The 24,742-nt window shown below is 40.3% G+C and overlaps 1 protein-coding gene across 1 annotated transcript in view; it reads left to right on the forward strand.

Annotated features, from left to right (window-relative positions):
- Bag4 (BAG cochaperone 4) overlaps positions 1-24,742 on the forward strand; it is a 46,453-nt gene that overhangs the window by 17,980 nt on the left and 3,731 nt on the right. Inside the window, exons 3-4 of the mRNA XM_045131631.1 lie at positions 22,734-22,988; positions 23,856-24,107. Coding sequence (XP_044987566.1) covers positions 22,734-22,988; positions 23,856-24,107 — 507 coding nt within the window. The remainder of the gene's footprint in view (positions 1-22,733; positions 22,989-23,855; positions 24,108-24,742) is intronic.

Below are 24,742 nucleotides of genomic sequence, written 5' to 3' on the forward strand. Positions count from 1 at the left end.
TATTTATTTTTCAAGTCAGAGTATTGTTAGACTATGTAGTAGAAAATGACTTTGAGGGCTATCAGTCCAAATTTATGCAGTGCTTGGAAGCAAACCCTGGATCTCATTCATTCTGGGCAACTACTCCACCAACTGAGCTACATCCCCAGCCTTGAAATTTTTTTGTTTGTTTGTTTGCTTTTTGTTTTTTGTTTTTTCAAGGTAGGGTCCTGCTCTAGCCAGGGAATATTTTTTCTTAAGTTATTTCCAGAACCTATAGAAATTTCATGGTAATGATTTTTTTTTTTTCAGGGTAGGGTTTCACTCTAGCCCAGGCTGACTTCAAATTCCCTGTGGAGTTTCAGGGTGGCCTCAAACTCATGGCGATCCTCCTACCTCTGCCTCCCGAGTGCTGGGATTAAAGGCGTGTGCCACCACACCCAGCATGGTAATGATTTTTGAGTTTTGCTTCGTAATTTAATGAACTTCTTTTTTTTTTTTAAATTTTTATTAACATTTTCCATGATTATAAAATATATCCCATGGTAATTCCCTCCCTCCCCACCCCACACTTTCCCGTTTGAAATTCCATTCTCAATCATATTACCTCCCCATTACAATCATTGTAATTACATATATACAATATCAACCTATTAAGTATCCTCCTCCCTTCCTTTCTCCACCCTTTATGTCTCCTTTTCAACTTACTGGCCTCTGCTACTAAGTATTTTCATTCTCACACAGAAGCCCAGTCATCTGTAGCTAGGATCCCCATATGAGGGAGAACATGTGGCGCTTGGCTTTCTGGGCCTGGGTTACCTCACTTAGTATAATACTTTCCAGGTCCATCCATTTTTCTGCAAATTTCATAACTTCATTTTTCTTTACCGCTGAGTAGAACTCCATTGTATAAATGTACCACATCTTCATTATCCACTCATCTGTTGAGGGACATCTAGGCTGGTTCCATTTCCCAGCTATTATAAATTGAGCAGCAATAAACATGGTTGAGCATGTACTTCTAAGGAAATGAGATGAATCCTTTGGATATATGCCTAGGAGTGCTATAGCTGGGTCATATGGTAGATCAATCTCTAGCTGCTTTAGGAACCTCCACACTGTTTTCCACAATGGCTGGACCAGATTGCATTCCCACCAGCAGTGCAGAAGGGTTCCTTTTTTTCCACATCCCCGCCAACATTTATGATCATTTGTTTTCATGATGGTGGCCAATCTGACAGGAGTGAGATGGAATCTCAATGTAGTTTTAATCTGCATTTCCCTGATGACTAGTGACGTAGAACATTTTTTTAGGTGCTTATATGCCATTCGTATTTCTTCCTTTGAGAACTCTCTATTTAGCTCCTTAGCCCATTTTTTGATTGGCCTGTTTGATTCCTTATTAGTTAACTTTTTGAGTTCTTTGTATATCCTAGATATTAATCCTTTATCAGATATATAGCTGGCGAAGATTTTTTCCCATTCTGTAGGTTGCCTCTTTGCTTTTTTCACTGTGTCCTTTGCGGTGCAAAATCTTTGTAATTTCATTAGGTCCCAGTGGTTAATCTGTGGTTTTATTGCCTGAGCAATTGGGGTTGTATTTAGAAAGTCTTTGCCAAGACCAATATGTTGGAGGGTTTCCCCTACTTTTTCCTCTAGCAGTTTCAAAGTTTCCGGTCTGATGTTAAGGTCTTTAATCCATTTGGACTTAATTCTTGTGCATGGCGAGAGAGAAGAATCTATTTTCATCCTTCTGCAGATATTTATCCAATTTTCAAAACACCATTTGCTGAAGAGGCTGTCTCTTCTCCAATGAGTATTTTTGGCATTTTTATCGAATATCAGGTGGCTATAGCTACTTGGGCTTACATCTGGGTCCTCTATTCTGTTCCACTGATCTACATGTCTGTTTTTGTGCCAGTACAATGCTGTTTTTGTTACTATGGCTCTGTAGTATAGGTTAAAATCAGGTATGGTGATACCACCAGCCTCTTTTTTGTTGCTCAGTATTATTTTAGATATTCGAGGTTTTTTATGATTCCAAATGAATTTTTGGATTGTTTTTTCTATTTCCATGAAGAAAGCCTTTGGAATTTTGATAGGGATTGCATTAAATGTGTAGATTGCTTTAGGTAAGATTGCCATTTTCACGATATTGATTCTTCCAAGCCAGGAACAAGGGATGTTTCTCCACTTTCTAGTGTCTTCTGCAATTTCTCGCTTGAGTGTCTTAAAGTTCTCATTGTATAGATTCTTTACTTCCTTAGTTAGGTTTATTCCAAGGTATTTTATTTTTTTTGATGCAATTGTGAATGGGAGTGATTCTCTGATTTCATCCTCTGTGTGTTTGTTGTTAGCATATATGAAGGCTACTGATTTCTGTGTATTTATTTTGTATCCTGCTACATTGCTGTAGGTTTTGATTAGCTCTAACAGCTTGCTAGTAGAGTCTTTAGGGTCCTTTATGTATAGAATCATGTCATCTGCAAATAATGATAGCTTGATTTCTTCCTTTCCAATTTGTATCCCTTTTATGTGTGTCTCTTGCCTTATTGCTATGGCTAAGACTTCCAAAACTATATTAAATAGAAGTGGAGACAGTGGACACCCTTGTCTTGTTCCTGATTTTAGTGGAAAAGCTTCCAGTTTTTCCCCATTTAGTAATATGTTGGCTGTAGGCTTGTCATAAATAGCCTTTATTATATTGAGATATGTTCCTTCTATTCCCAGTCTCTGTAGGACTTTTATCATGAAGGGATGTTGGATTTTGTCAAATGCTTTCTCTGCATCTAATGAGATGATCATGTGATTTTTGTCCTTCAACCCATTTATGTAATATATTACATTTATAGATTTGCGTATGTTGAACCATCCCTGCATCTCTGGGATAAAGCCTACTTGGTCAGGGTGAATGATCTTTTTGATATACTCTTGTATTCTGTTTGCCAATATTTTGTTGAGAATTTTTGCATCTATGTTCATGAGGGAGATTGGTCTGTAATTTTCTTTTTTTGTTCTATCTTTGCCTGGTTTTGGTATCAGGGTGATGCTGGCCTCATAGAAGGAGTTTGGTAGGATTCCTTCTTTTTCTATTTCCTGGAAAAGCTTAAGAAGCAATGGTGTTAGCTCTTCCTTAAAAGTCTGGTAAAATTCAGCAGTGAATCCATCCGGGCCTGGGCTTTTTTTAGTTGGGAGATTATTGATAACTGCTCGGATCTCCATGTTTGTTATAGGTCTATTTAAGTGATTAATCTCATTTTGATTTAATTTAGGTAGGTCATATAGATCAAGGAAATCATCCATTTCTTTCAGATTTTCATACTTTGTGGAGTATATGCTTTTATAGTATGTCCCTATAATTTTTTGAATTTCTCTGGAATCTGTTGTGATGTTACCTTGTTCATCTCTGATTTTATTAATTTGTGTCTCTTCTCTCTTTCTTTTGGTCAGATTTGCTAAGGGTTTATCAATCTTGTTTATCCTTTCAAAGAACCAACTCTTTGTTTCATTAATTCTTTGGATTGTTCTTTTTGTTTCTATTTCATTAATTTCTGCCCTAATCTTTATTATTTCTTCCCGTCTACTACTTTTTGGTTTGCCTTGTTCTTCTTTTTCCAAGGCTTTAAGGCGAAGCATTAGGTCGTTTACTTGCGACCTTTCTAATTTCTTAATATAGGCACTTAAGGCTATAAATTTACCTCTTAGAACTGCCTTCATTGTGTCCCAGAGATTTTGGTATGTTGTGTTCTCATTATCATTTGACTCTATAAATTTTTTGATTTCCTTTTTGATTTCTTCATTGACCCACTCATCATTTAGTAGTGTATTGTTTAGCTTCCATGATTTTGTGTATGCTCTATAGCCTTTCTTGCTACTGATTTGTAGTTTAATTCCATTGTGGTCAGATAGAATGCAAGGAATTATTTCAATTTTCCTGAATTTGTTAAGATTTGCTCTGTGTCCTAATATATGGTCTATTTTAGAGAATGTTCCATGTGCTGCTGAAAAGAATGTATATTCTGCAGCCTTTGGATGAAATGTCCTGTATATATCTGTTAGGTCCATATCTTCTATGACCTCATTTAGTCCAGATGCCTCTCTGTTTATTCTTTCCCTGGATGACCTGTCAATTGATGAGAGTGGGGTGTTAAAGTCACCCACCACCACCGTGTTTGGTGTTATCTGTGACCTTAGTTCTAATAGTGTTTGTTTGACGAATTTGGGAGCCCCCATGTTAGGTGCATATATGTTTAGGATTGTAATGTCCTCCTGTTGGAGTGTGCCCTTAATCAATATAAAGTGACCTTCCTTATCTTTTTTGACTAACTTCGGACTAAAGTCCACCCTGTCTGATATTAGGATAGCAACCCCTGCTTGTTTTCTAGGCCCATTTGCTTGAAACACCGTCTTCCAACCTTTCACCCTAAGATAATGTCTATCCTTTGTAGAAAGGTGAGTTTCTTGAAGACAACAAATTGTAGGATCCTGCTTTTTAACCCAGTCTGCAAATCTATGTCTTTTCGTTGGGGCATTGAGACCGTTGATATTAAGAGATATTATTGAAAGGTGTGTATTTATGTTTGCCATTTGTGTGTGTGTGTGTGTGTTACTGGTTCTACCTGTGCTCTCTTCTGTTAACTGGTATTTGAGTATGGCTGGTTTTTTCTAGGTTCCTTATATGTGTGCTTTTCCTTTTGTTCAGCATGGAGGATTCTATCAAGTATTTTCTGTAGAGCTGGTTTTGTCTTCAGATATTCCTTTAACCTGCTTTTGTCATGGAATGTCTTTATTTCTCCATCTATTTGGATGGATAACTTTGCAGGATAAAGTAACCTTGGTTGACAGTTGTTATCTTTCAGAACTTGGAATATATTACTCCAGGCCCTTCTGGCTTTAAAAGTTTGTGTTGAATAATCTGCTGTAATCCTGATGGGCTTGCTTTTGTAGGTAACTTGATTTTTCTCTCTAACTGCTTTCAATATTTTTTCTTTGGTTTGTGTGTTTGGAAGTTTGAGTATAATGTGGCGAGGAGAGTTTCTTTCTGGGTTTTGTCTGGCTGGGGTTCTAAAGGCTTCCTGTATCTGTATTGGCACCTCTTTCCCAATTTGGGGAAAATTTTCCTCTATGATTTTGTTGAAGATGCCTACTATGCCTCTGGAGTGGAATTCTTCTCCTTCTACTATGCCCTGAATTCTTATATTGGATCTTTTCATAGTGTCCCGAATATCTTGAAATTCCCACTCATACTTTTCTATAAGTTTGTCTTTCTCTTTGTTGGACTGCATTAGGTCTGCCACCTGATCTTCTAGCTTAGATATTCTGTCCTCTCCCTCATCCATCCTACTGGTGAGATTTTCTACAGAGTTTTTTATTTCATTAACTGTGTTCTTCATTGCTAGTAATTCTGACTGGTTTTTCTTTATTATTTCTATTTCTCTATTTATGTCTTGTATTGCCTTCTTTATTTCATTAAATTGGTGTCCTGCCTCTTCTTTGATTCCTTTGATTTCCTCTTTGATTTCCTCTTTGATTTCTTCTTTGATTGTTTTCATGTGTTCTTTGACCTCTTTGAACATATTTATAATTATTCTTTTGAACTCTTTCTCAGGCATTTCCTCTAACTCTTTCTCACTGGAGGACATTTCTGATGCATTAATACTTTTAGGTGGATTTATATCGTCTTGCTTTTTAGTGTTTCTTGTGTTATAATGTATATATTTTTGCATCTTGGATTAAGTTAATGCTTGGATTTTCTAGCTAGCTGTGTATTCTTAGCTGTATCAATTGATTTGGTGTAAAATATTTTCAGGGTAGGACCTTAAGGTATTAGGTGTGGCTCTTAAGACTCTCAGAGTATCTACAAAGATGTTCTTAGGGGTTGAGTTTCCCTGCTATAGGAGTATTCAAGCAGGCTGAGTGGAATAATATACTGGTAGATTCTAAAATTTAGCTAAACACTGTACCCATTCCATCAACAACAGCCCCGAGTATGTATGCAAGAGTAGTTATTATAATGACCAGATCCTCTATCAACAAAGAGGTTTAGATTTCTGGTCTGTTGAGGTATCCAAGTCAGCTTGTGACCAGGTGAGACCCTTCCCTGGTGCAATCCCAGTTACCTTGGGTGATTGTGGTCTCAGTCAAGTTGCTGCCTGGGTCGTCGGGCTGCTGTTCTGATTTCTGGAGCTGGGCACTTGCTTTTCCTACGGGGCAAACTGAGACGCTGCCGCCGCCTCTGCAGCTGTTGTAGATGCCACCGCCGGAGCCCCCACCACTGCTGAAGCTGCCGTTGTCGTGTCCACCGCTGCTGCTCACCCCGAAGCCGCTGCTCTCCTGGGTCCGCTGCTGCTGGGGCCACTGGTACCGGTGCTGGAGCCGCTGAAGTTGCTGCCAAATTCTGCTCCTGCTTGGGTCCCGCCGTCAGCCCAAGTTGGCGTGGCCGGGTCCCGGGCTGCTGCTGTGTTCGCTGGAGCTGGGTTCAGGCGGCAGGGGAGGGGAGGGAGCCGCGGCTGTTCTGGTTGTATCGTTTCTCCACGTGTGCTTTTACCTCGCGGTCTGCTCCTCCCTCCGTTGCTCGCTGCCACTCTCCCCTCACGTTTCCCGAGTTGTGGAGAGCGCGGTGTGAGGGGAAAATCCCGCACCTGGCTTGTCCTGCGGCTCGAGCCGAGAGTCCGGCGGTTTTCTGCCGCTCCGCGGTTGCGGCGGGTAGCTGAGCCGCCCCGGAGCCGCTGTTCCCGCCTGTGCAGGCTCTGGATGCTCTATAACTCTTCCACTTCTCCGCTGCCGCCTCAACTTCCTATACACCTCACTTTTTAGTAAAAGTGTGTATTTTGCTGAGTTTTTTTTGGTCTTCCCCCCCCAGGCTGTTTTGGCGTGGTACCTACGCCGCCATCTTAACCGGAAGTCTTAATGAACTTCTTTAATCTTAATGTTTTAAACTCAGAGAGGAAGAAATACCTAGGAAAGGATTACTTTTAGCAAAGGTAGTTTAAGCCAGAATTTATTTTATTTTTACTTGTTTGTTTGTGAGACAGAGAGCCCAAGCTTGTTAGTCTTGTCAGCATAGTGCTTTGGATCATTTCCACAAGAAGAATTTCTTTTAAAATAAAAAAAAAAAAAAAAAAAGAAAAGAAATGAAAGCCGGGCGTGTTGATGCACGCCTTTAATCTCAGCACTCAGGAGGCAGAGGTAGGTGGATCACTATGAGTTCGAGGCCACCCTGAGACTACATAGTGAATTCAAGGTCAGTCTGGGCTAGAGGGAGACCCTACTTTGAAACCCCCCATATATATATATATATATGTGTGTGTGTGTGTGTGTGTGTGTGTGTATGTGTGTATGTATGTATGTATGTATGTATATAAATAATTTACTTGAGAGAATGGGCATGCCAGGGCATCCAACCACTGCAAACTCCAGATACATGTGTCACCTTATGCATCCGGCCTACTTGGGTACTGGGGAATCAAACCTGGGTCCTAAGGCTTTGTAGGCAAGCAACCTAACCACTAAACCATCTCTACAGCCCACAAGAAGAAATTTCTAGAAGTTTAATTTCAGTAGTAAAGTCCTATACTGTTTTATCGAGAATTCAATCTTAAATATTCTATTATAGGGTTCTTTTTTTCTTTCATTAAGTAGGAACTTTGTATGGACATACATCAGGTGTTGGTATTATCATTCCCCTCCTCCCTGCCTCCATTCCACTGAGGGTCCTCCTCAGTGGGATTGCTGGTATTCACCATAGGATTGTAAGAGGAACAGTCAGTCATTGTAGTATTAGGGGAGGGAGGCAGTGCCTCTGGATATTCACTCTTACCTTGTGCTCTTACATTCTTCCTGCCCCATCTTCTGCAAAGTTCCCTGCTCTTTGTTTAGGCTGCAGACCTCTTCATAGGGTTAACAAAGTGATGTTTCACAGGTCTTCAACCCAGGGATTATATTTTTGGCTTGTTCTTCTTCCATTGTCTCTGGATACATGAAGGATTTGGGCTCCCCCCACCCCACCCCTGAGGTAGGGTTTCACTTAGCCTAGGCTGACCTGGAATTCACTATGTAGTCTTAGGGTATCCTCAAATCTTGGCAGTCCTCCTACCTCAGCCTCCTTAGTGCTGGGATTAAAGGTGTGCACCACCACGCCCAGATGCATTTGTATTATTTTGTTTTGCTTTTGTGAGACAGTATGTCCTTGTGTACTTTAGGCTGCTGGCTATAAACATGAACTGTTTTACTGAAGCACTGGGATTATAGGCATGTACTAACACAATCACTTCAGCCATGTGTATTTTGAAAATATTTGATTTATTTATTTTTAAAATATATACTTATGTATATTTAATATTTTTATTTATTTAATTGAGAGAGGAGAGAGAGAGGAAGAGGCAGATAGAGAGAAAGAGTGAATGGGCATGCCAGGGCCTCTTGCCAGTGCATATGAATTCCAGATGCATGTACCCCCTTGTGCATCTGGCTTATGTGGGTCCTGGAAAATCAGACTGGGGTCCTTAGGCTTCACAGGGAAACTCCTTAACTGCTAAGCCATTTCCCCAGCCTTGATTTATTTATTTTTGAGAGAAAAAGGCAGATGGAGAATGGGTACACTAGGGCCTCTAGCCACTGCAAACAAACTCCAGATGCATGTGCCACTTTGTGCATCTGCTTTACATGGGTACTGGGGAATTGAACTTGGGTCCTTATACTTTACAGGCAAGTTCCTTAATTGCTGAACCATCTCTTCCTCCCTGCCATGTGCATTTTTGAACCTAAAGTGAGAGATTGTACTCAGCAGTGGCTATAGGAAAGCTTGGTTCTGTGCTTATACTATTTTAAAAAGCTAATGTAGAAATTAATAGAAAACATTAAGGTAATCATTTAAATTTAAGATTTAGCTTTAGTATTGTTTGGATTATTAAACTAGAGAATTAGGGATTTAGTAACAGTCTGGATTAAGTGATCAAAACTATAGTAAGGGGGCTGGGGAAATGGCTTAGTGGTTAAGGCATTTGCCTGCAAAGCCAAAGGACCCAGGTTCGATTTCCCAGGACTTATGTAAGCCAGATGCACAAGGGGGTACATGCATCTGGAGTTAGTTTGTAGTGGCTAGAGGCCCTGGCACACCCATTCTCTCTTTCTATTTGTTTCTTCTAACTCTCTCTCTCTGTCAAATAAATGAATAAATAAAATATTTTAAAAAAAAACTAGTAAGAAGGGCTGGTGACATCTTGGTTAAGCTGCTTGTCTGGCATACACAAGACACTGGATTTAACCCCTAGCACTATGAAAATAGTATGCGCTACTTTAGTAAGCAGTATGTGAGTTTTGTCTCTGTTACCTCTGTTTTAAAAATGACAGTTCTCGGGCTGGAGAGATGGCTTAGCGGTTAAGCATTTGCCTGTGAAGCCTAAGGACCCTGGTTCGAGGCTCGGTTCCCCAGGTCCCACGTTAGCCAGATGCACAAGGGGGCGCACGTATCTGGAGTTAGTTTGCAGTGGCTGAAAGCCCTGGCTCGCCCATTCTCTCTCTTTCCCTCTATCTGTCTCTCTCTCTGTGTCTATCACTCTCAAATAAATAAATAAGTAATGAACAACAAAAAAAAAAAATGACAGTTCTCAATCTGGAGAGATGGCTTAGCAGTTAAGCGCCTGCTGTAAAGCCTAAAGACCCCAATTCGAGGATTGATTCCCCAGTATCCACATAAGCCAGATGCTCAAGGGGGCACAAGCATCTGGAGTTTTGCAGTGTCTGGAGGACCTGGCACACCCATTTGCCTCTTTTTCTGTCGCTCTCAAATAAATAAATAAAAATAAGTTTTAAAAATGAAAAACAAACAACAACAACAACAACAAACACTACAGCTTTCACCTTAAAGGGAATAAGATACTTTGGTCTGAAGCCACATTTGAGTGACCATGACCTGGAAACAAATTCAAATTGCTCCATATGCAGTGTTCCAATGTGGTATATTTTATGAAGTTTTTGTAGTAATAAAGTAAGGCATACATGGTAGCACATGCCTTTAATCCCAGCACTTGGGAGGCAGAGGTAGGAGTGCTGTGAGTTGAACACCAGCCTGAAACTAATAGTGAATTGGTTAGCCTGGGCTAGAGTGAGACCCTACTTCAAGGGAAAAGAAAAAAAGCTTTCTCCTATGTCTCCTCCACTGTAATTTAGAGGCCAGCCAGGGACTATAGAGTAAGTTCCAAGTAAACCTTGGTTAGAGTAAGACCTGACTTGAAAAACAAGATTTAAGAATTATAAACAGTGAGTTACTAGAAGTGTTGACAGAGGGTTTCGAATAGTTACTTAGGATCTAGCTATTTTTCTTTTCTTTTCTTTTTTTTGGTTTTTCAAGGTAGGGTTTCACTCTGGCTCAGGATGACCTGGAATTCACTATGTAGTCTCAGGGTGGCCTCAAACTCATGGTGATTCTCCTACCTCTGCCTCCCGAGTGCTGGGATTAAAGGTGTGCGCCACCATGCCTGGCTTAGGATCTAGCTATTTTTAAATATATTTTATTATTTATTTGAGAGAGAGAAAGAGCCAGAGAGAGAGGATGGGCATACCAGGGCCTCTTGCCACTGCAAATGAACTCCAGGTACATGTGCCCCCTTATGCATCTGGTTTACATGGGTCCTGGAGAATTGAACCAGGACCCTTGGGCTTTGCAGGCAGATGCCTTAACCGCTAAGCCATCTCTCCAGCCCTCTAGCTATTTTTAATCCTTTATTTTGATCTATCCTTCTCTTACCTTTCCTCTTCTTTAACTCCAAGCAGAGCAGAAATTTTGTATCAAAGGCACAGGTTGTGGCCTGTTTCAGAATAAACCTAGAGAGAGGGGTTCCTATTCTACATAAAAATTCCCATTTGTAAAGGATACTGGGACTTCCGGTTAAGATGGTGGCGTAGGTACCACGCCAAAGCAGCCTAGGGGGGAAAAAGCGAAAAAAAAAAAAATCTCAGCAAAATACACACTTTTACTAAAAAGTGAGGTGTACAGGAAATTGAAATGGCAGCGGAGAAGTAGGAGAGATCCAGAGCATCCAGAGCCCACACAGGCTGGCAGAAGCAGCTCCGGCAGGTCCACCGACCGCAGCTGGAGCCGCAGGAAAAGCCAGGTGAGTGGAGCTTCCACTCACACCAGAACTCTCCGCAAACTCAACAAACGTGAAGGGAGAGTGGCAGTGAACAATGGAGGAGCAGATCACAAGGTAGAAGAACACATGGACCAGCGAGAGAACTAGAGCAGCATTGGCAGCCTCCCCTCCCCCATCACCAGTGCCGAGCTCCAGCGAACAGAGCAGTGGTCCAGGGACCCGGCCACACCAACTTGAACCGACAGCAGGACCCAAGCAGGAGCAGAGGTAACTGGGATTACATCTGGGAAGGGTCTCACCTGGTCACAAGCTGACTTGGAACCCTCAACAGATCAGAAATCTTAACCTCTTTATTGTCAGGATTAAGGGTGTGGGTGGGGCACCACACACCCTAAGGGACAGTTAGAGGATCTGATTGTCATAATACCTACTCTTGGATAAATACTCTGAGCTGTTTTTCCTTGAAAGTGTACATTGTTTAGTTAAATTTTAGAATCTACCTGTATTTTGTTCCACTCAGCCTACTTGAATACTCTCATAGCAGGTAAACCCAACACCTAGGGTCACTTTTGTAGATACTCTTGAGAGTCTTGAGAACCACATCTAACGCCTTAAGCTCCTACCCTGAAGTTACATAACATCAAATTGTCTGATACATCTAATAATAACCAGCTAACTAGAAAATCCAATCATTAAATAATCCAGGATGCAAAAATATATACATTATAACCCAAGAAAAACCAAAAATCAAGACAGTATAAATCCACCAAAAAGTATTAATGCATCAGAAATGGCCCCCAGTGAGAACGAGTTAGAGGAAATGCCTGAAAAAGATTTCAAAAGAATAAATATGGTCAAAGAAGTCAAAGAAGAAATCAAAGGAATGAAAGAGGAAATCAAAGGAATCAAAGAAAACACAGGACACCAATTTAATGAAATAAAGAGGTTAATACTAGACATAAATAAGGAAGTAGAAATAATAAAAACCAGTCAGAATTACTAGAAATGAAAAACACAGTTAATGAAATAAAAAACTCTGTAGAAAATCTCACCAGTAGAATGGATGAAGGAGAGGACAGAATAAGCTAGAAGACCAGGTGGCAGATCCAATACAGTCCAACAAAGAGAAAGACAAGCTAATAGAAAAGTATGAGTGGGTATTTCAAGATATTCAGGATACTATGAAAAGATCAAACATAAGAATTCAGGGCATAGTAGAAGGAGAAGACTTTCACTCCAAAGGCATAGTAGGCATCTTCAACAAAATCATAGAAGAAAACTTCCCCCAAATTGGGAAAGAGGTGCCAATACAGATACAGGAAGTCTTTAGAACACCACCCAGACAAAACCTGGAAAGAACCTCTCCTCTCCATATTATAATCAAAGTACCAAACACACAAACCAAAGAAAAAATATTGAAAGCAGTCAGAGAAAAAAATCAAGTTACCTGCAAAGGCAAGCCTATCAGGATTACAGCAGATTATTCAACACAAACTTTAAAAGCCAGAAGGGCGTAGAGTGATATATTCCAAGTCCTGAAAGATAACTGTCAACTAAGGTTACTTTATCCTGTAAAACTATCCATTCAAATAGAAGTAACAGGGAAAAAACAAACAATACTCAAATACTAGTTAACACAAGAGAGCAAAGGTAAAACCTGAAGAACTACAAAAAATGGCAAAAATGAATACACACCTTTTGATATTATCTCTTAATATCAACGGCCTCAATGCCCCAACCAAAAGGCATAGGTTCGCAGTCTGGGTTAAAAAGCAGGATCCTTCAACTTGTTGCCTCCAAGAAACCCAACTTTCTACAAAGGATGGACACTATTTTAGGGTGAAATATTGGAAAACGGTGTTCTAAGAAATGGACCTAGAAAACAAGCAGGGGTTGGTATTCTAATATCTGACAAGGTAGACTTCAGTCAAACATTAGTTGAGAAACATAAGGAAGGTCACTTTATATTTATTAAAGGCACCCTCCAACAGGAGGACATTACAATCCTAAACATATATGCACCTAACATGGGCTCCCAGATTCATCAAACAAATGCTATTAGAACTAAGGTCACAGATAACACCAAACACAGTGATAGTGGGTGACTTCAACACCCTACTCTGATCAATTGACAGGTTTTCCCGGGAAAAAATAAACAGAGAGGCATCTGGACTAAATGAAGTCATAGAAGGAATGGACCTAATAGATATATACAGGACATTTCATCCAAATGCTGCAGAATATACATTCTTTTCAGCAGCACATGGAACATTTTCTAAAATAGACCATATATGAGGACACAAAGCAAATCTTAACAAATACAGGAAAATTGCATTCTATCTTACCACAGTGGAATCAAACTACAAATCAATAGCAAGAAAGGCTATAGAGCATACACAAAATCATGGAAATTAAACAACACACTACTAAATAATGAATGGGTCAATGAAGAAATCAAGAAGGAAATCCGAAACTTTGTAGAGTCAAATGATAATGAGAACACAGCATATCAAAATCTCTGGGACACAATGAAGGCAGATCTAAGAGGTAAATTTATAGCTTTAAGTGCCTATATTAAGAAATCAGAAAGGTCGCAAGCAAACGACCTAATGCTTCATCTGCCTTGGAAAAAGAACAAGGTAAACCAAAAATCAGTAGATGGGAAGAAATAGTAAAGATTAGGGCAGAAATTAATGAAATAGAAACAAAAAAAAAATAATCCAAAGAATCAATGAAACAAAGAGTTGGTTCTTTGAAAGGATAAACAAGATTGACAGGGCTGGAGAGATGGCTTAGTGGTTAAGTGCTTGCCTGTAAAGCTTAAGGACCCCGGTTCGAGGCTCAACTCCCCAGCACCCACGTTAGCCAGATGCACAAGGGGGCACATGCGTCTGGAATTCGTTTGCAGTGGCTGGAGGCCCTGGCGTGCCCATTCTCTCTCCTCCTCTCTATCTGCCTCTTTCTCTGTCTGTCGCTCTCAAATAAATAAATAAAAATATTAAAAAAAAAAACAAGATTGACAAACCCTTAGCAATCTGACCAAAACCAAAAGAAAGAGAGAGGAGACACAAATTAATAAAATCAGAGATGAAAATTGTAACATCACAACAGATGGAGAGAAATTCAAAAAATCATAGGGACATTCTATAAAAGAATATACTCCACAAAGTATGAAAATCTGAAAGAAATGGATGATTTCCTTGATTTATATGACCTGCCTAAATTAAATCAAGTTAAGATTAATCACTTAAATAGACCTATAACAAGCATGGAGATCTGAACAGTTACCAAAAATCTCCCAACTGAAAATAGCCCAGGCCCAGATGGATTCACTGCTGAATTTTACCAGACCTTCAAGGAAGAACTAATGCCATTGCTTCTTAAGTTTTTCCATAAAATAGGAAAAGAAGGAATCTTACCAAATTCCTTCTATGAAGCCAGCATCACCCTGATACCAAAACCAGGCAAAGACAGAACAAAAAAGAAAATTACAGACCAATCTCCCTCATGAACATAGATGCAAAAATTCTCAACAAAATATTGGCAAACAGAATACAAGAATATATCAGAAAGATTATTCACCCTGGCCAAGTAGGCTTTATCCCAGAGATGCAGGGATGGTTGAACATATACAAACTGATATATGTAATACATTATATAAATGGTTTGAAGGACAAAAATCACATGATCATCTCATTAGACGCAGAGAAAGCTTTTGACAAAATCCAACATCCCTTCATGATAAAAGTCCTACAGAGGCTGGGAATAGAAGGAACATATCTCAATATAATTAAAGCTATTTATTACAAGCTTACAGCCAACATATTACTAAATGGGGAAAAACTGGAAGCTTTTCCACTAAAATCAGGAACAAGACAAGGGTGTCCTCTGTCCCCACTTTTATTTAATATAGTACTGGAAGTCTTAGCCATAGCAATAAGGCAAGAGATGCACAAAAAAGAGATACAAATTGGAAAGGAAGAAATCAAGTTCTCATTATTTGTAGATGACATGATTCTATGTATAAAGGATCCTAAAGACTCTACCAGCAAATTGTTAGAGCTGATAAAACACCTACAGCCATGTAGCAGGATACAAAATAAATACACAGAAATCATTAGCATTTCTATATGCCAACAACATACACACAGAGTATGAAATCAGAGAATCACTCCCATTCACAATTGCATCAGAGAAAATAAAGTACCTTGGAATAAACCTAACCAAGGAAGTAAAGTATCTCTACAATGAAAACAATAAAACACTCAAGCAACAAATTGCAGAAGACACTAGGAAATGGAAAAACATCCCTTGTTCCTGGATTGGAAGAATCAATATTGTGAAAATGGCTATCTTACCAAAAGCAATCTACACATATAATGCAGTCCCCATCAAAATTTCAAAGGCATTCTTTATGGAAATAGAAAAAATCCAAAAATTCACTTGGAATCACAAAAAAACCTTGAATATCTAAAATAATACTGAACAACAAAAATAAGTCGGGAGGTATCACCATACCTGATTTTAACCTATACTACAGAACCATAGTAACAAAAACAGCATGGTACTGGCCCCAAAACAGACATATAGATCAATGGAACAGAATAGAGGACCCAGATGTAAGTCCAGGTAGCTATAGCCACCTGATATTCGATTAAAAAATGCCAAAAATACTCATTGAAGAAAAGACAGCCTCTTCAGCAAATGGTTCTGGGAAGACTGGATATGTATCTGTAGAAGGATGAAAATAGATTCTTCTCTTTCTCCATGAACAAGAATTAAGTCCAAATGGACAAAAGACCTTAACATCCAACTGGAAACTCTGAAATTGCTAGAGGAAAAAGTAGGGGAAACCCTTCACCATATTGGTCTTGGCAAAGACTTTCTGAATACAACCCCAATTGCTCAGGCAATATAACCACAGATTAACCACTGGGACCTCATGAAATTACAAAGATTTTGTACTGCAAAGGACACTGTGAATAAAGCAAAGAGGCAACCTACAGAATGGGAAAATATCTTTGCCAACTGTGTATCTGATAGAGGACTAATATCTAGGATATACAAAGATCTCAAAAAGTTAAATAATAAGGAAACTGCTTATTAACTCTTAAACATGGAAAGGTTGTAATCTGGTTCTGCACAACAAGCTTCACCTTTTGATCTTCTGAATCTTAACAGATTTTTTTCCTTAGAATTAAAAACACATTTTTATTTTTTGAGAGAGAGAAAAAGAGGTGGGGGGGATGTGCTCCAGGACCTTCAGCCTGCTGTGAATGAACTCCAGTTGCGTGTGCCCCCTTGTGCATGTGCAACATTGTGTGCTTGCCTCACTGTGTGGATGGCTACATGGGACCTGGAGACTTGAACATGAGTCCTTACTCTTTGCAGGCAAGCGCCTTAACTGCTAAGCATTCTTTCTAGCCCTTAACAGCTTTCTTATATCTCAGAGAGCCAGAGAAGTAGCCTTCGGTTTTCTGCCCCACGTCTAACTGACTGTACCCTTAGCCTAATGTAATTGTGTCCTGTTTGTTCATGGAACTTGTTTTCATGTACTTGTCTGTATGTGTCACTTTATTTTTATTTCTTTTTAGAAGTTACTGAGTGCTTTTTATCTTAAAGGTAGAGTCTCACTCTAGCCCAAATTGACCTGGAATTCACTTTGTAGTCTAAAGGTGGCCTTGAACTCACGGCGATCCTCCTACCTCTGCCTCCCAAGTGCTGGGATTAAAGGTGTGCGCTACCACACCTGGCTTGAGTGCTGTTTTAAAATATTTTCATATGTATTTATTTATTTATTTATGAGAGAGAGAAAGAATGGGTGTGCCAGGGCCTCTAGTCACTGCCCACCATGTGCATCTGGCCTTACATGGATTCTGGGGAGTTGAACTTGGGTCCTTAGACTTTGTAAGCAAGTATCTTAACCATTAAGACATCTCTCCAGTCCACATGTGTCTTATTTTAAAGATGTATATGTATGCATATATGTGGAGGTATGAGACTATGAACATTCAAAAGATGATCTTTAGTTGTTTACTGCCCCTTTTGAAAAATAGGTTTTCTGCTGGGCGTGGTGGTGCACGCCTTTAATCCCAGCACTTGGGAGGCAGAGGTAGGAGGATCGCCATGAGTTCAAGGCCACCTTGAAACTACATAGTGAATTCCATGGCAGCCTGGACTAGAGTAAGACCCTACTTCAATAAAACAAAAATAAATAAATGAATAAAAATCTGGGACTAAGAAAAAAGATGATTGTTGCACTGGAGAGATGGCTTAGCTGTTGAGGCATTTGCCTACAAAACCAAAGGACCCAGGTTAGATTCCCCAGAACCTACGTAAGCCAGATGCACAAGGTGGCACATGCATATGGAGTTTGTTGCACTGGTTGGAGGCCCTTGTACACCCATTTTTTTTCTCCCTCCCTTCCTTCTTTCCTCCCTCTCGCTCTTTTCTTCCTTCCTCCCTCTCCCTCTCTTTCTCTCTCTCTCTCTGTCTGCCTCTTTCTTTCTTAAATAAATAAGTGAAAGTAAAATATTTTTAAAAACTGATTGTAAAGTCTTACACGGGCATCTTAAGATTTACACATGAGAAAGGGGAGGAAGACAAAAGAAGACAGTGGAAAGGAATGTGATCAAAATATATTATGTACATTAGGAAAACTGTCAGTTTTCAAGAAAATAAAAGTTTTACATATAATTCTGAAGGAGGATAGGAGAAAGCTAGCTTTTTTTTGAGTTTTTTTTTTTTTTTTTCATGAGAGAGAAAGAGAAAATTCGCACACCTTTCTCCAGCCCTGAAGGCTGGCTTGTTTTTGTTTTTTTTGTTTTTGTTTTAATTTTGTGTGTGAAAGAGAATGGCCATGCCAGGGCCTCCAGCCACTGCAAACAAACTCCAAATGCATGTGCTACATTGTGCATCTGGCTTATATGGGGACTAGGGAATCAAACCTTGGTCCTTAGGCTTCATGGGCAAATGCCTTAAAAAAGGCCATCTCTTCATCCCCACAACTAGCTTTTTGTTTTGTTTTTTGTTTATTTGTTTGTTTTTTTTCGAAGTAGGGTCTCACTCTAGTCCAAGCTGACCTGGAATTCACTATGTAATCTCAGGGTGGCATAGAACTCATGGCAATCCTTCTACCTCTGCCTCCCAAATGCTGTGATTAAAGGTGTATGCCACCACGCCTGGCTAAAACTAGTTTTTAAAGGCAGTTTCAGTTAGAGCTTGAGGCCCAAAGAGAACCAGGACATGCTACCTCCTCCTGGCACTAGAATGGAACTCTTGCCAGGAAGGGAATTTATGTCTGATCAAGACTGCTCTGCAGTGCTCCCTGCTGCCCACGGTCTAGCGTGCTACATGGATGGGCTGGCTCGGGGGTCCACCCTCCAGATCTACAAACCAGTCGGGTCTTGCCTATGACAGGCTGCTGTCTTCTTCCTGTCACTAGCTCTGCCCAGCTCCGTTCTGCTTTTCTCTAATCTACCACATGTATCTTTTTCCTTACAGCCCAGATATACTATGTGGATGCTTTCACTAACTCTAGATCTGCTGCATGTGTAGTTCCTTTGAACTCAGAGTAACCATGAGTGTAACTTTCTTCACTACTCATTTCTCCTCTGAATCTCCTGGTCTCTGCTTTGATAGCTACCCTCTCATTTTTCCTTGAGCCTCACCATTTGCCCTCTTAACTTCCCTCCACTATAAAGCACATGGGAGATGCCATGTCAGCTCCTTCTAAGTTTCTGGGTTTTTTTTTTTTTTTTTTTTTTTTGATTTTTTGAATTTTTTTTGAGGTAGGGTCTCGCTCTAGCCCAGGCTGACCTGGAATTCACTATGGAGTCTCAGGGTGGCCTCGAACTCACGGCGATCCTCCTTACCTCTGCTTCCCAGGTGCTGGGATTAAAGGCGTGCGCCACCACGCCCGGCCCGTCTAAGTTTCTGTACATAAGCTCCTAGATTCTACTTTCTACATGTTTGTGGCTTTACTCTGGTCTCTCCTGAAAAGCATCAGCCTCCTTTAAGTAAACTCCATAATTTGGGATTCCCCCTAAATAAACTCAATAATTCTTAATTTATTATTCTTGAGTCCATCTTGATCAATTCGTTATTAAAGGTAGGACAGACCACAAAACTTGGGGTTCATAAATTCTTGGGGACTCCTCCTGAGCCCCCAAATCCTCCATCAATTCTATGTGCTAAAAAGCTTTAAAAAGGCAAAAATTGCCTGATTTTTATCTTGTCTTCTTGTGTAAATCCTTTAGGACTATTACATGGTTTACCTGGAGTGTAGCTATTAGATATGTCAGGTGCAGTGTGCTTCATATGTAGCCTCTTGGTTGGTTTGTTTGTTGAAGTAGGGTCTCACTCTAGCCCAGGCTGACCTGGAATTCACTATGTCGTCTCAGGGTGGCCTCAAAGTCATGGCAGTCCTCCTACCTCTGCCCCCCAAGTGCTGGGAGTAAAAGCGTGCGCCAACCACACCCAGCACCTCTTGGGTTTTATTTGGAATATAATTATCTTATTAAGTGTTTTCTAAACTTAATAATTTCTTCTGTTTGCCTGCCTCAAATAAATAAATAAAATATTTTAAAAATCATTTATTTGTTACAGAAAGAGAGAGAGATAATGGGCATGCCAGGGCCTCTAGCCACTGCACTGCAGACGAACTCCAAATGCATATGCCAACATTTGCCTCTAGCTTACATGGGTTCTGGGGAGTCAAACCTAGGTCCTTGGGCTTTGCAGGCAAGTGCTTTAATCATAAGCCATCTCTCCAGCCCCCAAATTAAATATGTGTGTGTGTGTGTGTGTGTGTGTGTGTGTGTGTGTGTATGTGTGTGTGTGTGTGTATATATATATGTATATATATATATGAACAAAAATAAAGTATGGTTGGAAACACCAGATAGGTTACAGCAAAGCCAGGAAATCTCTGCTGTAGGCCTCTGATTCTGTCTGCTAACATCTTAGCTTTGGGTTGGTGGAAGCTAGTGGCCTGTCCATACATTCCAAAAGGATTGACCTGTATTAGGTCACACATGGAGGTAGACAATAAGTGACTACTTAAGGGATAATTTGGCTCTTGATCTGTAACATTCCAACCTCTCCACAATCATTGAAGTTCTAATCAGTCAGCCAGCCTTGTGGAGTGCTCAGTGTGTTTTTCCCTGGGAACTCCAGTTAACACCTGTTGTTTGTTTTATCTGGGAAGCAGAGTGGTGACATCCTCCAAGAATGTGGACTGTGGAGTCAGATCTGGGTTCACTTCTTGAACCTGTCATAATACTTATAGCAGTAATATAAATAATTACCTTTGGGCACATTCTGCCTCTGATACCCTACTAAGTCATTTATTTGTGCCACCTCATCTAATTTCCATAATAATCTTGTGAGGTAAATCTGGGATCTTTGTTTTTCTGTTGGAGAAATTCAAGGTAAGAGCACTTCAATAAAAAGCCGGTTGTGGGCTGGAAAGATGGCTTTGCAGTTAAGGCATTCGCCTGCAAAGCCAAAGGACCACCATTTGATTCCCCAGGACCCACATAAGTCAGATGCACAAGGGGGTGCTTGTGTCTGGATTCGTTTGCAGTGGCTGGAGGCCCTGGCACACCCATTCTTTCTCTCTCTTTCTCTCAAATATAAATTAAAAAAAAAATTAAAACAACCTGTTGCAGAGTGAAGTGTAGCTTCTAGTCTCTCTGTCATTTCAAAAAGTTATTTAAAGCCAGGTGTGGTGGTACACAGCTTTAATCCCAGCATTTGGGAGGTAGAAAAAGAGGTAGGAGGATCACCTTGAGTTTGAGGCCACCCTGAGACTACATAGTGAATTCCAGGTGATCCTGGGCCAGAGTGGGACCATACCTTGAAAAACAAAAACAAAATTTATTTATTTACTTATTTGAGGGAGAGAGAAGAAAGAGGCAGATGGAGGTTGGGGGGGGGGGGTGACAGAGAATGGGCGTGCCATGGCCTCTAGCCACTGCAAACAAATTCCAGAAGCATGCACCACCTTATGCATCTGGTTTACATGGGTACTGGGGAATCAAACCTGGGTCCTTAGGCTTCACAGGCAGGCACCTTAACCACTAAGCCATCTCTCCAGCCTTCTCTTTATTCTTTGTTAGTTATATCATTGCATTTCCTTCTTTCTTAAGCTGTTCCCCGAGGTTTTCTAGCGCTTCCTCTGTCTCTGGGTTCAAATTCTCCTCTGCTGGGGGGTGTTAGGTAACTTAGAAAATGTTTGGGAAGGCCATTTCCTTGTCACTCACTTCTTCTTGTCCCAATATTCTTGTCACTTGTTCTCTTATCCCAGTATACTTTTCTTTCTGAGTGTAGTATGTGTGGTGTGTATATGGTTTATGCATGTATATGTACTGATGGGTGTGCCATGAACACTCACATGTGGCATTATATAGGCTCAACCTATGGCAGCCAGAGAAAAACATCATGTTTTCCCCTTCATCACTCACTGCTTGTTTTTTCCTTTGCTGATTCCAGAGCTTGCTGTTTGCAAGTCCCAACAATTCTCTGGTGTCTGTTTTCCGTAGGACTGGGGTTACAGGCGTGCTTGGCTATGGTTAGCTGTTTGTGTGGGTTCTGGAAATTTGAACTCAGGTTGCCTCAGGCCCACTTAAGGTTCATTATGCTTGTGCAGGAAGCACACTTAACTGCTGAGCCATCTCTCCATCCTCACTCCCCCAATATTCTTCTTTTAGTTTTTTGAATTGTTGGCAACTTTTCATAATTATGGACAGTAAACTGTAATTCCCTCCCCCCACTTTCCCCTTCACAACTCCACTCCATCATATCCCCTCCCCTCTCAATCAATCTCTCTTTTATTTTGATACTGTCCATCTTTTCCTCCTATTCCAATTTTCTCATTTGGTTTTTCGAGGTAGGGTCTCACTGTAGCCCGGGTTGACCTGGAATTCACTATGGAGTCTCAGGGTGGCCTCAAACTCACAGCGGTCCTCCTACCTCTGCCTCCGGAGTGCTGGGATTAAAGATGTGTGCCACCACGCCCAGCCCAATATTCTTTTTTTTTTAATGATTTCAACATGACTGTATATTTATAATCTGAGTTCAGTATATGACATGTGATTATAACAGATAAGAGAGTGCCTTGAAATATGGCCCAGCAGCTAAAAGCACTTGCTTGCAAAATCTGCCAGCCCAGGTTCAATTGCCAGCACTCACATAAACCCAGGTATAAAGTGGCTCATGTGTCTGGTGTTGATTTGTGGTGACAAGAGACCCATAGATACCTATACATGCAAATAAATAAGTAATTAAAAACAAGTAAAATCAATTTACTTTTAAAAATAATGGAAGGAGGGGCTGGGGAGATGGCTTAGCGGTTAAGGCACTTGCCTGTGAAGCCTAAGGATTCTCCAGGCCCCATGGCACATGCGTCTGGTGTTCATTTGCAGTGGCTAGAGACCCTGGTGCGTCCATTCTCTTCCTCTCTCTCCCTCTGTCGCTAATAAATAAATAAATAAATAAATATTTTAAAAAATATTTTAAAAAATAATGGAAGGAATGCTTCATGTGTTCATTAGTTACTGATCTCTTTCCAAAGTTTATAAGTTTAAAAATTAAGTCAGGATATTTTAGCTTTCCAACCAAATCATTTTTCCCTCTTAATTTTTTTTCTTTCTTTTTCAGAGTTTGAATTCTTATACAAATGGAGCCTACGGTCCACCATATGGCCCTGGCCCTGGCACAGGTACTGCCTCATACTCAGGGGCTTATTATGTACCTGGCTATACTCAAAGCAGTTACTCCACAGAAGTTCCAAGCACTTATCGTTCTCCTGGCCACAGCCCAACCCCAGTCTCTCGTTGGATATATCCCCAGCAGGACTGTCCGACTGAAGCACCCCCTCCTAGGGGACAGGCTCCAGGGTATCCTGCTCCACAGGTGAGTAGCTCTTTCTCAGGGAAAAATTGTCAAGCATGTGTTTCTTGAATTGTAAATAGTAGAGTTTCTTCTTCACTCATGACAATTTAAGAAAACGCTACAGGTGTTCAGAGGTTTTTCCAGAGGTGACAAAAGGGTCACACTACCTTAGCATTGATACCTAAATGGATTTTGACTGAGGGTACTCTAAAAAATCATAAAATTTTTATAATAAAAGAAATATCTGAAAAGATAAAATAATAAATAAAACATAAAATAAAATAAAAAGAAATATCTGGAGAGTTTGCTTAGAAGTTTCCCTGGCCTAACCTTTTTCAGTGCTGTAAGCCTTATAGTTTTAATATGCTATAAATAGTAACCATAATTTTCTCTGTTCATTTTAAGAGGCATTCTAATATGTCTTTGTGTTTATAGCATGTGGGTTTATTTGTTTATTATTTCTATGAGACTTTGTTTCATACATTGAATTTTAGGAAATATGCTTTCTGCATTGATCACAAACTCTGCTCCTGGTGTCTTTGTAACCAGATTTTCTCAGGCTTGGAGGAATTATGGTAACCTACTGCTTAGAGTTCCTAGCATCCCAGGACCTACCTATGCTAAGATGTTTTCATTATTTCTTTAAGCTCTTATTTATTTTGGTGGTTTTTCTTTTTTTAAACACTGACCCTGCTGGGTGCGGTGGTGCATACCTTTAATCCCAGGGCTCGGGAGGCAGAGGTAGGAGGATTGCTGTGAGTTTGAGGCCACCCTGAGGATACAGAGTGAATTCCAGGTCAGCCTGAGCTACAGTGAGAGACCACTATCTTAGGAGAAAACAAACAAGCAAACAAACAACACTGAACGTATTTGTTCTTTCCAAACTAGAACCCTGGAATAAACCTGCCCCATTATTCATATGGGGATGGCAATCGCAGTGTGCCACAGTCAGGACCATCTATACGGCCACAGGAAGAAGCCTGGGCTTCTGGTTCTTACGGGATGGGTGCCCGTTACCCTTGGCCTTCAGCTGCACCCTCAGCACCACCTGGGAATCTCTACATGACTGAAAGTGTTTCACCATGGCCTGCCAACAGTTCTCCTCAGCCACCTCCCTCACCACCATCCCAACAACCAAAGGTAGGACACCTTCCAGATGTTACTCTTTTGGTCTCACGTATTATGAGAACACAGAATGGAACTTTTGTGTATTGGTTTGTGTTAAATAAGACTGATTGCAAGGAGTTGGTTACTACTACCTGTATTATTTATCTCAGCCTAATTTGTCTTTCTTCTTTCTCATGGAATTTTTTTTTAGGGTGTGGGGAGGTGTTGTAGGTTAATATCTTAAAAAAAAAAAAGACAGCAAAGGGGAAAGTGTGTGTGGGGGGGAAGGAATATAATCATGGAAAATGTTAATAAAAATTTGAAAAAAAGACAGAAAAATGCATCTTTTCTTTTGTTGTACTACTGCCCTACTGATATTAAATAGAATCAAGCATTGTATTTTACAACTTTAAACAATAGAACACCAGTGTGCGGTATCTACAGAGCTAGCCTATATGATGTAACTTTAAACCATAGAGCTGAAACACCATCGTCTTGTAGCTGTGTTCTGGAGGTTTGTTTTTTTTTTTTTTGCTTTTCAAGGTACATCTCGCTCTAGCCTAGGCTGACCTGGAATTCACTGTGTAGTCTCAGGGTGGCCTTGAACTTTTGGCGATCCTCCTGCCTCTGCCTCCTGAGTGCTGGGATTAAAGGCATGTGGCACCATG

The sequence above is a fragment of the Jaculus jaculus genome, chromosome 12 (assembly GCF_020740685.1).
Source record: "Jaculus jaculus isolate mJacJac1 chromosome 12, mJacJac1.mat.Y.cur, whole genome shotgun sequence".
Taxonomy (NCBI): domain Eukaryota; kingdom Metazoa; phylum Chordata; class Mammalia; order Rodentia; family Dipodidae; genus Jaculus; species Jaculus jaculus.